The 17,230-nt window shown below is 43.0% G+C and overlaps 2 protein-coding genes across 3 annotated transcripts; one reads left to right on the plus strand and one right to left on the minus strand.

Annotated features, from left to right (window-relative positions):
• Positions 1 to 960: 960 nt before the first annotated feature.
• Positions 961 to 13,223, plus strand: osgn1 (oxidative stress induced growth inhibitor 1). Its single transcript, XM_070837882.1, has 8 exons — positions 961 to 1,120; positions 6,550 to 6,612; positions 7,932 to 8,068; positions 8,158 to 8,349; positions 8,815 to 8,906; positions 9,844 to 10,040; positions 10,140 to 10,483; positions 10,769 to 13,223. Exons 2-8 carry the CDS (start codon positions 6,555 to 6,557, stop codon positions 11,387 to 11,389), a joined length of 1,641 nt encoding a protein of 546 aa, XP_070693983.1. The 5' UTR covers positions 961 to 1,120; positions 6,550 to 6,554; the 3' UTR covers positions 11,390 to 13,223.
• A 667-nt stretch (positions 13,224 to 13,890) lies between these two features.
• Positions 13,891 to 15,810, minus strand: LOC139208270 (nuclear factor 7, brain-like). 2 transcript variants are annotated; one of them, XM_070837903.1, is made up of 2 exons: positions 15,710 to 15,810; positions 13,891 to 15,596 (listed from the first exon to the last, which is right to left on the minus strand). In XM_070837903.1, exon 2 carries the CDS (start codon positions 15,587 to 15,589, stop codon positions 14,180 to 14,182), a length of 1,410 nt encoding a protein of 469 aa, XP_070694004.1. In that variant the 5' UTR covers positions 15,590 to 15,596; positions 15,710 to 15,810; the 3' UTR covers positions 13,891 to 14,179. The 2 variants fall into 2 exon arrangements, with proteins under 2 accessions (XP_070694004.1, XP_070693996.1); XM_070837895.1 differs by having other exon boundaries at positions 13,891 to 15,592; positions 15,710 to 15,766.
• Between the last annotated feature and the right edge of the window lie 1,420 nt (positions 15,811 to 17,230).

Here is a 17,230-nt window from a genome sequence, read left to right on the forward strand (position 1 = left end):
CACTTACTGCTCTGCCTCAGTGTGTGGCTGGCTGTGAGAGAGGAGGAGAAAAGCAAGAGCTCCCACTCTGTTTACATTTCCATACATCAACACCACCGTCAAGGGAAAAAAAATGCAAAGAGTTTGCGCCTGTTTTCTATTAGTGTTGTCTGAAATCTCAACATTGTGTCCCTTCCTGTCGCGCTTTCATCTGTTTATTATTACAGCTGTTCATTCTGATGAGCTCACTGAGCCTAATTACTCATATCATAACCACAATGATGTAACTCTCCTTCAAGCCTTGCTCTCACTATTTTTGTCTTTGAGCAAAAGCTCTGATCTTTTAAGTAAAAGTACCATTTCAGCAGCGTCTCTGCAAGCAAAAGTCCTGTATTCACAGTAAAAGTTCAAAAGTAGCCTGTTGGAGTAAAAATATACTTAAAGTACTAAAGTAAAAATACTTATTATGCACTTTAAATTATAAAGTGCATAAAATTACTTAATAGTATTACTTATGAGTATATAATATAATATTATTACTCATAATTAATAATAATTAATAATTCATGTGTTTGTAATCATGTTTCATATTATTAATCTGCATATATATGCAAAGTAATAAGCTGTCAGAACTGTGCAGTGAAGTACAGAGCACATTATTCCCCAGGCAAACCTACTAACGACAGAAAAGCTAAACACTCATGTAAAGTAGAAGTATTTACATTTAGTGCTTCTGTCCAGTATGTGAGTGACTCACCGCTTTTAGAATTACCAAACGACGTTACGTCATCCTCCGGCCTCGTCCATCTCGCGTATGTATACGATCTTTGTTCCTCGAGGCTGCGCGGTGACGGAGGCAGGGTGGGGGGGGGGCTCATGGGGGCTCATGGTGGCCGCTGATTGGTCGGCGGGCCGGGCGCTGCTTAGCGGTATATAACCTGTGAATGTGCACACAGAGCGGCAGCTGCTGGCTCGCGTCGCACATGTGCCGAAGAAACCGGACAAAAAGCTCGGAACGAAGCTGCGAAATGAGCGAGTGAGGAGCAGCAGGAGCTCAGACAACCAGGCAGACTGATATTCACACAGAGAGAGAGAGAGGACACAGAGAGGACACAGACACCCTCCTCAGCGCGACGTATCTGTGAGTTACCTTCATCTTGGATTCATTCATGAGGCGGTGCGGAAAGCGCGTGCCGGAGTGTGTGTGTGTGTGTGTGTGTGGGTTTGTCGCTCGTTAGTCAGCGGTGTGTTATGTGGCTTGGTTCATCTGTGTGTAGCTGTGTGTTCATTAAAGGTAACCGGTGGCTGCAGGTCTGTGCCCTCAGCCCACTGACGTGATGCGAGACATGGCGGGTGGGCGGGGGGGGGGGGGGGGTCGTCTCTGCGCGCGCACACACACACACACTGTCACACCGGTTGGACCTCTCCCTGGATTTACTGGTCAATTTACTGGTTCAGATAGTGGTGATATATCTGGACACCACTGACCTCCACTAAAAGCGCCAGTAGGCCTGTTAGAACTCTGTTGGACTGTTAGTCATAATACACAGTAATACATGACTGAAGCATTCATCCCTTTTAATGTTGCAGCTGGTAGAAGTGGACTAACTTGAAATACTTTGTGGGCAGCTGAAGCTAAAACAATACATCCTGGTACTTTTAGTTGATTTTTATTTTATGTTAATAATCTAAAGCTGCTGTGTAAATGTAGCAGAGGGGAAGTGCTGGTGAAATACAGTACTCAAGTAAAATATCTGAACATTGCTGCTCAGCACTCAGTTGCGCTCAGTTACATTCCGGCACGCCCACTGACTCTCAGTCGATCATATCTCCTCCCTGGACTAATGATGGGACTAATGTTTTCCTTTCAGTGCAGCGGGGGAATAAACATTAAGATGTTATATAAGTGAAAGTCTTTTTTGGCTTTTTGGCTTTAAACTGCACTCAGAATATCAGAAGTAAAAGTACACAACCATTCAGAGTGTTATTCTTTATTTTTTTGTTATTTCTAATGCATTATTAAAGTGTAAGTAGCATTTGAATGTTGTCCTGGTGGCATTTATTATAAGAACTTTATCATATTTTAACTTGCATGTATAGTTTTAATCTGAAGGGTTCACAGTAACTACAGGTTTTCTCAGTGTCCCATAAGGAAAGTCTGAAAAATGAAGTACAGAACTGTTTTTCTTTTCATTTCCTGTCTGCCAGATAAATCTGACAGGTAAAGCTGAGGGAGTCACGTGATTATTAAATCACGTGACACCCCCACCCCACCCCACCCCCACCCACACACTCTCTCCCATGGCTTTGTCTTTGGAGGGGGGGAATCCTCATGTAAAAATCTGGAATCAGTGACTGTTTCTATTACCACAGAGCAGTTTGTTTGGTTAACTTTATAAGGAGAGATTCTGGCTCTTCTCTGGCTGTCGGCTGCCTCCAGGCGTTTTGCTGCTCAGATAATTAAAATCTCATTAGCCGTCTGGGCGGCGCAGATGGCAGATGGAACGGGCCAGCCGCAGGATGATCCAGGACGGCGTCAGCACAGGTGCCATATGGGGCGTTGCTGAAGTGCTTTGCCGGTGTTGGAGACAAAGTCAGGGGGACGTTGCATAACATAAGCGATGACTTGCGTTAAAGAGACATCCGCGTATTGAAATAACATCTGCAGCTGGATGAGAGCTTGTGCAGATAAACAGGATTCCTGTGAGAGTCACATTGACAAATACAGCTGGAGTTTCCTTTTCAATATCTTATTTTCAGGTTGGGAGGGAAAGAAGCTCACTGTGTCACTCACACAACCATGAAATAACAGAGCACTTAGGCTGGGTGTGGTTTGAAATCTTTCAATTATAGAACAGGTCTCATTGTTTCAGGACTGATACCGAGACACCATTATTTTAAATCAGGTCCCACTATAAAGACTATAACATTTTCTTTCTATTAAACCATTGTTGTATTGAGGAAAATAAGACTTAAGTGTTGTCTGAACTGATTTTTTTGAACTGAGGTCTTCAGTAAAAGAGAAGTTAAAAAAAAACAGAAGTTTGGTTAAGGTCACAGAGGTGAAGGCTTCAGTGGCGTGTGTGTGTGTGTGTGTGTGTGTGTGTGTGTGTGTGTGTGTGTGTGTGTGTGTGTGTGTGTGTGTGTGTGTGTGTGTGTGTGTGTGTGTGTGTGTGTGTGTGTGTGTGTGTGTGTGTGTGTGTGTGTGTGTGTGTGTGTGTGTGTGTGTGTGTGTGTGTGTGTGTGTGTGTGTGTGTGTGTGTGAAATCAAGTCTTTAGTACAGTTCCTCATCTGCTTACAAAGTCTTGATGGTGGAGGTTTGATTTGTGAATGAAGTTATTTTTAATGTGCAGATTATGTGAGTGTGAGCAAGCTAATTTAGAACATGACCCCCATCTCGGTCAATGAAGCCGACATGTTGTAGTGATTGAGGATTGCATTACATTCTGATTGCATGGTGCACACACACGCACATGTGGGCAGTCATGCATGCGCACTAAAGAGGTGCTGTGTGACTGCTGTCTCTGGTGTGTTGTCAAGTTATGCATGTGATGCACACGTTGAGTGATAACCCTTCACTATTACTGATAACATTTGGCTCATCTTTTTTTTTCTTCTGTGTTTGTTGATGCAGCAAACAAATAAAACCGGTTGGTTGTCATTTTCAGTCTTGTTTGAAAACAACTTTGGATCGCCATATCTGAGAAGCTTAATCTGTTTGGCTGCTAGTTTGTAGCTAGATGTGGTATTACCTGATTAAGGTGAGAAAATATTTGAGTGGTTGTCAGTATCAAACTTTAAACAAGTCAGCCTCACCCTAAAGTAAATACAGGAAGAAATGAATGATGATAAAACAATAAAGTACAATGAAATCAGATTTAAAAGCTGCTAAGGAGTTCAGTTTAATCACACCGTTACAGTTGATGTTAAAGGAACAGTACATTCACTGGGTGTATTTGGAGCTGTTCATAAATTTCCTGAAGAAACACAGAAAAATTTGTGAACATATTTTCCCATTTCCCCTGCTGGTATCAAATCAAACAGATAGTTGGAGATTAAAAAAAAAAAAAGACTGGGAAAAGTTATTTGAGTGAACTCATCCTTTAACCAACATACAGTCACAATTTCCCGTGTGGAGGTTGTGGATTTTCTGCAGTCTTCGTAATTTGCGATGATCGTCCCTTTTTTTTTTTTACCTGGATTGTTGAACATTTGCGAGCCTGATTCTCTCCAGATTTGATGCTCATAAAAAATAGAAGTTAGTCAGTAGTTTTTCCTGCAGCCAGGAGTTTACAGTAAGCACAATCCTCCGCTTAAGAGTGTGTTTCCACTCATGATAAATGAGGGGGGAAAATGTGAAATTGCAGAGGGTTTGTGCTGCTTCACATCTTTTAAACGAGTGAAGCCAGCGATCGACGGGCTCCTGCGACTCTGCTGACTGATGGTCTGTTCAGCCAGGAGTTAGTCACCTTTTCTTGGCCCACGTACTCAGTATTTTCCGGAAAAAAACGAAGAAAAACTAATCATCCTGTCAGGTCAATTCTACAAGGAAACTGGGCTACTAGGGCTGCACGTAGTCACTCTGTGTCTGTGTCTGTGTGTGTGTGTGTGTGTGTGTGTGTGTGTGTGTGTGTGTGTGTGTGTGTGTGTGTGTGTGTGTGTGTGTGTGTGTGTGTGTGTGTGTGTGTGTGTGTGTGTGTGTGTGTGTGTGTGTGTGTGTGTGTGTGTGTGTGTGTGTGTGTGTGTGTGTGTGTGTGTGTGTGTGTGTGTGTGTGTGTGTGTCCAGTAAAACATTTGGCTTTGAAACCCACTCCAGTCTGGGCTGTGTGCCAACCTGTGCACTGTCCTTATGTAACCCTTTTTATCTCTCAGCTTCTCTCTTTTTTTTTTTTTCCTCTCTCACTCAGTCAGGTTCATTCGTTCCTCTTTTCTCCTCCTCTCTCTCTCCACTGTTCCACCCTCCACTTGCTTCAATTTCTGTCTGTCTGTATAAGCATGACTCTGCAAATTGCTAATGCGGCCGACACCAGCCGCTACGCATGACTGCCCTCTGGTCAGACTGCCCCCGCCCGTCCCCCTGCAAGTGTAAAGGAGTGAGATCACAGTTGACATCATGATCTATATTAAGTTTCACCCTTTTTTTTTTTTTTTTTTTGCACCCTCCTGCCACACCAAACACCTCCTACATCTTGTTGCATTCAGCTGGATTTAAACATGTGGGAGTGCAGACAGAGAGCGTTTGTCCCTGTGCAGGGAGCAATGAGTGAACAATGAGCTTTGGATGGAAATTACAAGAGCTGACTTGCACCACTGTTTGTGCACAAGAATACTCAAACTCCAATTTTCTCCTGGGCGACTGGCCCCTGGAGCCGTGCATGTGGGACCTCAGTGCTTTTTAAGTATCAGAATTTCAGTGACTATAATAACCTGAGGTCTCATTAAACATCTGGGCAGATTCATTATTATGTTTACTTTTAATCAGATTGTTACTCATTTAAAAATCAGCCAATTTCAGACCCTTTTATTACTATAATTCTAAAAATATGGTGTAAGTTTTTGCCTAAAACTCAGGTACTTACTGGCATTATTATCAAAAATATCTACCCATGTCTTTTTGTAGGATCGCTCAAGCGTGATGTTCGATTTAAAAAATTGCAAAAAGTGACAAAAAGAGAAGACTGTCTGTGACTCTTTGTGACAGTTGCCATGGCACCTTTATCCTGTAAATGACAGCATTTTTTGTAGAAAAGAAACGAGGCCAAGCTCTACTGTAGGTGTCAACATCAGAGGATTACATTCAAGCTCATTTCTGTCATCACAGGAGTCCTGTTACTCTGCTTCAAAATACAGGAAGCAGCAAGCCTAAGGGCTCACCCTGCTGCCGATGCCTTCAGAGTTAAGACACCTTTTGAAATGTAGTGAAATTCAACCTCAGAAGAGGAGGCGTGCTTGTTTGCACACATGCATGTTGTGGTGAAATATAATATATAATAATATAATATTCATATTTACAATTGTTTTACATTTTCAAACATTTCAGAGAATATATATTTAGATCTGTAGATTCTGGACAATCAATAGTTGTGTGTATTCCCACTTTCATTTCCTTCACACACACACATTTCATATGTAGTATCAAGTGTGTGAGACACTGCCATATCTATCTTTGTTTACACAAGATCGTGTTGCAGTGTTAAATTATGAAGTCAGACAGGGGAAGCGTGCGTGTGTGCGTGTGTGGATATGACTTAAGTCGCTGTCAGGCACACACACACCATACTAGTGAGAGCAGTTAGCTGGGGCAGGAAGAAGTGGTTCTGCATAAGGTTTGGGTAAAGAATTGGGCCAATGATTTAATGCAAGTCTACGTTATGTCCTCTGAAGTGATGGAAACATGACTGTGTGTGTGTGTGTGTGTTAGTGGAAATGTACTGAGTGACCATTGTGACCGCGGACTGGACTTGTCAATGATTAACTAATTCACCCTTACTCTACTTTCCCAACCTTAGATAATAGTGGTGATAAGAGAAATGATAGTAATAATGAGTATGATGTTTTTCTGTCCTCAGTCAACATGGATCTTCATGATAAAGAAATTCTCCCTGGAGAGATTTTGCCTGTGGTGATAATCGGTAAGAACGAACACACACACACACACACACACACACACACAGATGTCACCAGCACATATGCATAATTGCCGTTTCAATTAAGCAGCAGAAAACCTCAAAGGAGTAGCAGCTCAGTTTGCTTTGGCGGTTGATGTGTGGCTTACATTATGTGTAGCTGATTATGAAACAGAACAAGACTACTTGACCCTCTTCCTTCCTTCCTTTTTCACAAGCCCCTGAACACACCAGTAAACAACAGATTTGTTCGCTCACACTGACACAAATCTGATAAAGCAGACATGTTGGTCACTGCGACGGATTAAACGAATCAAGAACCACTGGTCGCAAGACAAGTATTGAAAATACAAAAACATTTTTATTTATTTATTTATTTCTAATAAGCCTCACTCGCACCAAATGTCAAAGTGATCTGCCAAAACAAATGACGCCACAGCAGGAAGAGGTAGAGGCAGTGCTGCACAAAAGTAGGTCAAAATGTTTGTTAGGCTTAAAAGAAGTTCACCAGAAGAAAGAAGATGAAGACGCTACTATCTACTAAACATTATCCTATGACCGATCATTCTTGCTTCGCCCAGATTAAAGGCTCACCGGCAAAGTTCGGGGTAACAGTGTTAGCCTGCAAGGAAAGGCTGAATGTCCCTTTAAAAGACAGAAAGTTAGGTTACTTTTATCTGTGAGGTCACACATTCCCTTTTTTAAGTAAGTTAATCATCATGAGCAAGTAAGAGTTTTACTGCCTCTTCTGTGTGTGTGTGTGTGTGTGTGTGTGTGTGTGTGTGTGTGTGTGTGTGTGTGTGTGTGTGTGTGTGTGTGTGTGTGTGTGTGTGTGTGTGTGTGTGTGTGTGTGTGTGTGTGTGTGTGTGTGTGTGTGTGTGTGTGTGTGTGTGTGTGTGTGTGTGTGTGTGTGTGTGTGTGTGTGTGTGTGTGTGCTCTTGATGAGTCATTGGCTTATTGCACAGGCTGATATGCAGCATTCAAACTTGCTGATTCATGCTGCAGCCCCACTGACTCTCATGTTGGAGCCATTCAGGGACTGTGCAGTGACGACGTCTATTTTATTAGCCGTCGCTGTTTGTGTTTTTGACCGCTGATTCATTTTAGTTAAATATTCATAAGCTGTGCTGCAGTCACACGACATGTTTCCTGGCTGCAAGAGTAGCAGCAGAGTGCCGACATGCAGCGCTCACACAATAACGGCCACCAGAGCACCGTGTGGATTGTCTGCGTAACTGGAAACCAATCACATTGCTTAGCCACAACAAACCCGACAGTCCCACCGAAGCTCACCTCTCCCCCCTGTCTCTCTCTCTGTTTCTCAGGTAACGGCCCATCAGGGATCTGTCTGTCATACCTCTTGTCAGGTTACACCCCCTACCTGTCGCCTGAGGCATCGCACCCCAACCCCCTGCTGCACAGCAAGCTGGAAGAGCAGCCTCACCTGTCGCTGCTGGAGCAGGTAGCACATGCATGAGTCTGAGAATTGAAAATAAAGTTTTTTTTTTAACAGTAGGATCACACAGGGTCTCTCGTCCTCTCTCTCTCCAGGATCTGGAGTACCTGTGCGAGGGGTTGGAGGGACGGTCGTCCAACCCCGTGGCCGTGCTCTTTGATTCGCTGCTGCTCCCTGACAGTGACTTCGGATTGGACCACACCTCTCCGCTGGAGTGGCGATACGAGCCGGAGCGTGCCGTCCCTCACCTGGTGCTGGGGAAGGGTCCGCCTGGGGGAGCCTGGCATGTACGTAGCTAGAATTATCCCTCTGATTATCTGCAGGTTATATCAGACTGTTACTAATTCACTAGACTTAGTTTTAGTGAAAGCAGTGTGGTTTACTGTGAGTTTAAAAGCTGCAGGGATGAGGGGATGGTCTGGTCTAATAGCACTAATATTAGAATAACTCTTTTTTTAAATGGTTATATTACCAATAATGGCTGACAGAAGAGGATTATTTGATCCACTGAGTTTTATTTCAATGGGCAGAAATATCTTTAAAGTATTACATTTATCTTTCCTAAGATTCCTTGACATGCCAAAGCATGTTACACAACAGGGTCTTTATCTTTGTCCATGAATATGAAAACAAATTTACTCAGCAGGCATCATGCTAATCTGTGCAAACAAGTTTAGTTTCCCCTCATCAGCTGCTTATTTGCACACGGTGACACAGCTGAGTGATTTTAATGTTGTGTGTGCCGTTCCCAGGCTATGGAGGGCTCCATGCTAACGCTGAGCCTGGCTAACTGGATGGAGCTCCCTGGACTCAAACTAAAGGACTGGATGAGAGAAAAACGCAGGTCTGTCCACAGTGAAACCATCAAACAAACATGTGACTTGCATAACCACTTTTTGTCAGTTAAATACACAACAGGGTTTATACAATGTAGGACAAGTAGTGATACATTTCCTGGTCCTGGTCCAGAAACCAGACGGCTATCTACACTAAGTAACGCTCTGTCTCACTGAACAACATGACAGATCCACATGGACGTTACTGTGACCTACTGAACTCTGTAATACAGCTCTACCGTCCACTCCATTTAAAAAAACTCTTCAGCTAGTTGAAAACCTGAACAAAAAGCTGCTTCTTAAGTGACAGCTGCTACTGACGGACAGTCTTTGGCTCTCCTTGGTAGGCAACAGGCTTGAAAGGCAACAGGCTTGAAAGGAAATTTCCAACTGAAGTTTTATTGTTGTATTTTTACCCAATATACCTATAGATTATTAACACAGCAGACATGTTACCTGTGAGTCCTAATGTAGCTGACTGGGCTCTTGTTAAAGTCACTTTGCAGCCACAGAGAAAACATTACAGTCATCAGTGCTGTATAAAGACATATGACCCTCAGAGCAAACAGTGTGCGTGTGTGTTACTCTCTTTTCAGTTTGTTTTTCAAATGACTCCAGCCCGGCTGAACCCCACTGAATTTACATAAAATGACCATTTGCCAACACCTGATTTGGATTTGACCTTTACACTATATACACTATTTCATACTCAGCTTCCGGTTTAGCTCTTTGACTAACAGTGGTTCGACACACCTTGTTATTTTTAATTCTTACATATGTTTGATTAATAAAATGGCATACAAATTTCAGTTAATGCCTTTTTTAAATGGATTTCTTAGCTTCTCAGCCTTGATAATATATTTAAAAAACGGTCCTATGTCGTGTTTAAACGTATCGGTGTATGTATTTTGTATTTAAAAGTACTCGTGTTTGTTTTTATTCCAGAAATGTACGAAATGACCGTGCCACACCAGCAGAGATAGCCTCCTACTACCAACACTACGTTTCCCAGATGTCCCTGGAGCAGAGCTTCGCCTGTGGAACCACCGTCACCTCGGTAACCAGACAGCCTGGCAACCAGGAGGGGTCGCCCTGCTGGCGAGTGACAGGACTGCAGCACAGAGAGGGAGAGGAGCTAGGAGGTACAGCAAATGGAAACACTCCTGATTAGTGTCGTTTCAAAATGACAGACAGTGCCACATATTAACCTTCACCCACCTTCCTCTTCCTCCTCCGGCTAGATGGTTCTTCTGTTACCGAGGAGGTGCCTTTCTCCCTGCTGGCCCACAATGTGGTTTTGGCGACGGGGACCCACGACATCCCGGCGAGGCTCGGCGTGGAGGGAGAGTCCCTGCCCTTCGTCTGCCACTCTTTCTGGGAGCTGGAGGCAGCCATCTCTCGCGGGGAGCTCGACCAATCGTCAGACCCGGTGCTGGTGGTGGGGGCGGGCCTTACAGCAGCAGATGCAGTGCTGGCCGCCCACCATCTCAGTACCCCCGTCTACCATGCCTTCAGACGCTCCGTCACCGACCCCGGCCTCATCTTCAACCAGCTGCCCAAACTGCTCTACCCGGAGTACCACAAGGTGACGACTTTGATACCTGAAGCTGCTGATGGCTGATAATGTTGCAGCATTCGATAGCTTCATTTAAATATTTACATTTCCTGACCAAAATAAAGACATTTTATGAATCAAATATTCCATATTTGCAATAATAATAATAATAATAACGATAATGATAATAATGATGATAATGATAATAATAATAATGATGATAATGATAATGATGATAATACTAATAATAATAATAATAATTTAAGGGTTTAGTACTTGTGTTGCATCTAACCGTCCCTGTCCTTCGACCTCCAGGTTCACCAGATGATGACTCGGCAGCAGTACCAGCCAAGCCCACCACCACAGCACCACGCCCAGAACCACCATGACCACTCCACCCCTTCCTCTCCTCCTTCCCTCTCTCAATCCTCCTCCACTACCTCCTCATGCCCCTCCTGCTACCCGGGTTACCTGAGTTTCCCACGCCACAGGGTGGTGGCGTTCCGACCCGATCACAAGTGCGTCCTGGAGTCAGACTCCGGTCAGCGGACGGTGGTCCAGGTCTCCAAGGCGCTGGTTCTGATTGGCGCCCATCCCAACCTCTCCTTCCTGGAGGACAATGGGCGCCCACTTGGCATCAACCCCAATGACCCAATCACGTGTCGCAGAAACCCAATCGAGGTGGACCCATTCACGAACAGCGTGGTTGCGGCAGAAGGGCCGGGCATGTACGCCATGGGGCCGCTGGTTGGCGAGAACTTTGTCAGGTTCCTGAAAGGAGGAGCGCTGGCTATCGCTAGCGACCTCGCCAAGAGACAGAAGGAGGGAGGGGCAGGAGGAGCGGGGGACCTGGCCATGGACAGACTAACGGACAGATGGGTGGACAGACAGGTGACCAACCAGACACGAGCAGAGGTTTGTGTTGTGGATTCGTAGCACGTATCCTGGCACAGGAAGGCTGAGTGGACTGAAGCAAAGTGACTGACTTTGATCTGATCAGAGCTTCTGGATTGAGATAAAACAGGAAATGCTGCAAACAAAAGGCACAGGTCACATTTCCCAGAAAGCACAGACTAAGTAAATCAAATATTGGGGTGCGACACAGACAACAAGCGGGCTCCATGACTGGACTTTGACTAGTTTGGGTGTTTCTGATACCTTTATTAAATCTACTGTAGATCTGGTTGATCTAAAAAGCCTCCAGACCTAATCTTGAAGGCTAAAAGCAGCTTGAGAAATGCAGACAGTTATAGACATAGAGGTCACTATCAAAGTATAAAGCTACAAATTTACCAGGTGGAAGTGTATCTGTAAGACTTCATCATCACCTCATGTGTTGTCTACTTAGAAACCATTTTTCATCAGTGCCCTCTGGTGGTCAAATGATTACTCTACTGGTCCAAATCATGTTGCAGACTCGACTGTCACCCATTTTCAGACTTAATGAGTCAATGAGGGCCCGTGCAAACAGAGTTGGAGATCTGAAAAGGATGGAAAGAGGAACTCGAGAGGCAGAGAGAGTTCGATAGAAACGAGATGAGAGAAGTGGGCGTGGAGAGGGGAGGCAGAAGGGAAAGAGCAGTTCTGGTTCAGTTTCTCATCACTCAGACGTGGTCACTACAGTAACTTCCTGGTCGCCATCACCAGTTAGAGATTACTTTTTTTTACTGGGATTTTGCAACACTACACTGTCATGTTTGCTGTTTCCACAACACAAACGGGTTGAAAATGAATCCCTGCTTCTTTCTTTATATCATTTTCTGTGTATGTTTGTTTATCATTTTATGGGTTTGCTGGTGCTACTGTACCTTACCTGGTATCTTTGTAAATCTGATGATTATGCAAACTTTTTCTACTTAACTAAACAAAAGAGAAAGGTGTATATATATATTTTTTCTATGATTCCTGTCTTTGAAGATGTTTAATTTGCTGCCATTGTAACGTCAGAGTTTGATTTCACTGTGAGCAGTAACTTAACACTGAATGAATGACAGACAACCAGCACTGGTTTTAAGCCCTATTTGCATTGGTGTAATATTGCCAATGAATGTTGTTTCCATATGAACCTACCACTTCTGTAGCTGGTAATCACGACAGGGAATGGTCTCTTCTGTGTTTTGGTTGAAGTCATATGAGAAGACTAATGCAGTGTAAATTGAAATCATGTTGACTTCAACTGTAATATACCATTATTTTTCTCCTGTATAATCTTGATTTATAATAACCATTGTTGGTTATTATCAACAAAAAGTTGATTTGAGAGGCTGTTATGTGACCGTGCTACAGTTACTTAAACGACCAATCGGTTTTTAAAATCGGTGCCTATTAATGTTTGTCAATTGATTAATTGAGGAATTAATTGTTTGGCTAATCGCCTCAAGTTCAGCTACCCACAGAGTTGTAGTTTTTGAGTTCAAAATAAACTCAGTTTTCATATGAACTTTTCACTACATATGCATTATTTTAAGTGTTTTAATCGAAGGGTTATTACAGTTTAGCCTTTATCTTGCCTGGGTTGTTGGCGCCTAATGCCTGAATGCTGGTAGTGAGCTGTGGTCCACAGGAGCCAGCAGTGCCTTCAGACACTCTAATGACATGAAAACGAATGAAAACGCCTCCATCTGAATGTCTCTTTTGATACACTGTAAAGAATCTTTTTTTTTTTAACATAGCTCGTGTGTATGAATGGGGTAATGTATGCATCAAAATAACTTTCCACCTGTATTGACATTCATTCTATATTTTCCATGTTTATGGGTTTCTATTAAAAGGCCATTTTTTCAGCAAACATGTTTTGTTGTGTTTTTCTCTGACCGTGACATAAAACACATAGAATGTAAAAAACGTAGACTTTTGTAGGTGTAAAATTAGTAGTTTCTTGTGCTTGTTATTGTGCATGGTCTTTCTAAATTTCAAAAAATCACAATCACAATCTTCTACAGTCTTAAGATGTTAAAAGTATGTTAACATGTTAATTTTCAACATTTTCCTGTGATTTACAGGGAGACCGGTGAGGCAGGACCACTTCCTTTTCTCTTTTATTGTATTTTCATACAATATGAAAACCTGTTACCACGCAGGAAGATGTAGAGATACTAGAACGCTTAAATCCGTTGGCTTCCAGCAGCATGTTGGTGGTGTTTGATGAGCCTCTTGTGTATGTAAAATATCCCACTTTGAAAAAAGTTCACAAATGAAAAGCTCCCATGATTTTTTTTTTTTTTTCACTTTCAACCAGAAGTGATATCCAACCCCAGCGCTGTGTATTTTTGATGTTAAATCTTGTATGTTACATGCAGACTGCTACAGCGTTATTTGATTGACGGTAGCTTCAGTCACTATGACATAAAATGCAAAATAACATAAGAACAGACACCAAACATTTATGTGTGGATTTCTTTGCCAAAATAAATTCAAATTTCAATTTCAATTGGACTTTGAAGGATGGAGCAACAAACAAAACATTACAGTACAGAGATTCTACTTTGACATATTTTCTTTCATATGTAATTGTCTTTGCTGACTTTATTTTATTTGCCTTTAGTGTGTTTTCTTGTTTACCTTTGTGACTTCCCTACCCCTTCTCAGACAGACGACAGGAATCAGTTCATAAAACAGAATTTAAATGAAAAGTATAGTAAGAAACAAAGCAAACGTGACAGAAAAGTAATTTCAGTGGTTTTAAGAGAAAGGTTAAGAGTGATGCTAATTTTCTTGCCTCATATTCTACGATCCCTGCTTTATTTCTGAGCTTAACTCTTTAACTACTGCACAGCCATTCACTGGTAATATTTCAAGTGGAAGTTTATCTCCATTATTAATATACGGAAAAAGCCTCTCAGTGAAAGTGTGTGTGAAGGTGTGTATGTGTGTGTTAGTATCAGGGTCGGAGAATGTCAGTTCTCCTGCGTCCCAGTCCAGATGAGCCCTGATCCTCTGGAGCTTCTTCACAGGGACGACAGAGGAGGGCTGAAATGGGGAGAACGCTGTGTATTTCTCACTGAAGAACCTTACTCTCCACAATCCAGATGTTTTGTTTCTCTTTCTGTGGACTGACTCTGCTAACACACCCACTACCCAGTTCGCACTGTCTCCAACTTTAACATCCCAGCTGTGAGTCCCTGAATCGAAGCCCTGCGAGCCCAGAACAGAGTGAAAGGTGTCAAACCTCTCTGGGTTTTCAGGAACCTGCTGTTTCTCTCCACGTCTCACGCTGGTCAGATCATCAGACAGGAGGAGTTCCTGGTTGGCAGAGGTTGGATCCAGAATCACAGGAGTGTAGGAGACCACCTCCCTCATCTTGTTCCAGATGTTGAAGCTCAGGTTGCCCAGGTGTTTGGCCACGTCTATCAGAGCTCCTGAGAGCAGCTGTGGATCCTCCAGCAGGGGGCGCTGCTGGATTCTTTCCACTGCAGCCTTGTAGTTGAGCAGGAATGAGACGTCTTCAGCTCTCAGCTCCTCCTCTGTGGCTCTGATGGTGTCTGAAAGAGCTGCTGTGTCTCTGCTCAGAGCCTCAGTCTTCTCCTTCATCACCTGACTCTTCTGCTCCTCTTCCTCCCTCAGAGCAGAGATCCTGGCCTCCTCTTCCTCTTGTAGGAAGTGACGAAGCTTCTTAAACTGCTCCTTAATCAGCCTCTCTGTGTTCTGGGCCTGGACCTTAATGTGTTCTGCTGTTTGGTCACAGTTTCCTTTAACTTGTTCAAAGAGCTTCAGTTTGTCTTGTAGGGGCTTCAGGGACTTCTGGAGCTCCTCTCTAAGATCCAGTGCAGCTTCATCAATCGGTCTGAATACGTGTTTATTGTGTGTTTTTGACACTCGACAGACGACACAAACTGGCTGCTGATGATCCAGACAGAAGAATTTGAGTTTCTCAAAGTGCAGACTGCAGAGATCGTTGGAAGCTCTCTGATTGTTCTTCAGTAAGAAGGTCTCACACAGGTTCCTTATCACCAAACTAACGGGTGGTTGTTTCTTTGACGATCTCTTACAGATCGGACACTCTCGGATTTGTTTTGCCGTCCACCATGTGTGCAGACAGGCTTTACAGAAGCTGTGGCTACATGACAGGACAACAGGCTCTGTGAAGATGTCGTGGCAGATAGGGCAGGAGAGATCCTCCTCTGACCAGGAAGTCATTTTCTCTCTGAGTGAAGTTGAAAAAAGAGGTAGAAAGCACAGACATTAATCAGCCATGGCCTCCCTCAAGTTACTTTCAATTTATTTTCATTTTATCTGTATTATTTTCATAAAACTCACACTCAGCATGCAGCGTCGTGGTCCTATTTCCCTTCCAGAAGCTGTCTTTTTGGCACAGAGGTCGCCAGTTTGGTCTGAAGGTGGCCTACAGTAAATCTTTGTTCGTCTCTGCTTTGAAAAACAAAATGTCCCTTCCCTTGAATGTCTTATATATGAGTAGCCTTAGAGGTGGAGCCTTGTTAGACCTTTGACACGTCAGTGATTCAGCAGGAGAGAGTTTCATTTCCTCAGTAATGAAACTCACTGACATCCATTATTTTATCTATTGCTTATCTGTCATTGCTCACTCTTATCCCTTTAACCTTCAGCTCAACCATATGGTAGAGCACATTTTGACTCACTATATCTTATTGAAAACATGTTTTACTTACGACATCTCAACCGTTTGGTAGAGGCCAATATTTCAAAAAATGTGGGGTCTGTTCTTAAAAAAACATTGATTTTTGTGATTAGTGCCCCAAGGAAATAGAATACATAAAGAATACATTTTTCCATCACTTTTTTCTTGGTGAGGAGATTAAAGGGTTGTGGACGGACAGATAGATAATAAGCACACTCTTTATGTGTGATATATGATAGTCATATAGTACAATATTTGGTGTCGTTTTCCAGAGAGGCTCGATCACTTTTAGAACTGTAAGTCAGAAAAGGTTTCCTTCCAAACCCAACCGGCTGTATTTCCACCATTTACCACTGGTAAATACAGAAATGCATCCTGTGTTTAAGAATGCAGAGGGCGAAGACATTTGGATCATAATAAAAAAATGACACAAGATCAGAAAGTGTCACACTTTGCCACAGATCAGGCTACGTTCTGATCATTCAGGATTAAACAGTACGTTATTTCAAATAAGAGGACATGATACAGGAAGGTGTGAATTTCGTGATCGTGGAGAAAATGTAGAGAAGAGAATTCATAACCTTAAACCTTAAAGAAACAAAGGAAAGATACAATCTTTTACAAAGCAGTTATGGGGAGATTTTAGACCCATCCATGAATTTGTTGATTCAAAAGATGAGAATCATTCAAAATAACTCTTAAAAGAGGAGGAGGAGTGTTTTAAAAGCATAAAGAGATTTTAAAAGCCTCGTTGTTGTCAGTTGGTGCCTCTGGTCAGCAGGTGTCACCGACATCATGATGAAACACAGCCAAGTAGAGCTCTGAGCTCTGAGCCGGTCCGGGCTTCCAGCTATTAAAGGCTTCAGTTGATCCCAGTACGTCTCTGATCAGTGCGACACACACTTGTTTAACATGGCCAATATGTTCCAATCAGGTTCCAACAGAAGTCAGCAGCCCAAGAAGGATGCAGAAGTTTGTATTTCTTTACAATAGAGATAAAAACCTTCCATCGCCAGTAGAGTACTGTGTTAAATATTCAGCACAGGATTGCAAAACGATCCAACAGATACTAAAGCCATCGAAGAGTTTAAGGCCTCCACGGTAAACTGTAGGAAGCCCCCTGCTCTTTCAAAACATGAACACAGAAGTCGTCTGTGGCAGATTCTCTTTCCTCTGGTAGA

The sequence above is a fragment of the Pempheris klunzingeri genome, chromosome 2 (genome assembly GCF_042242105.1).
Source record: "Pempheris klunzingeri isolate RE-2024b chromosome 2, fPemKlu1.hap1, whole genome shotgun sequence".
NCBI lineage: Eukaryota > Metazoa > Chordata > Actinopteri > Acropomatiformes > Pempheridae > Pempheris > Pempheris klunzingeri.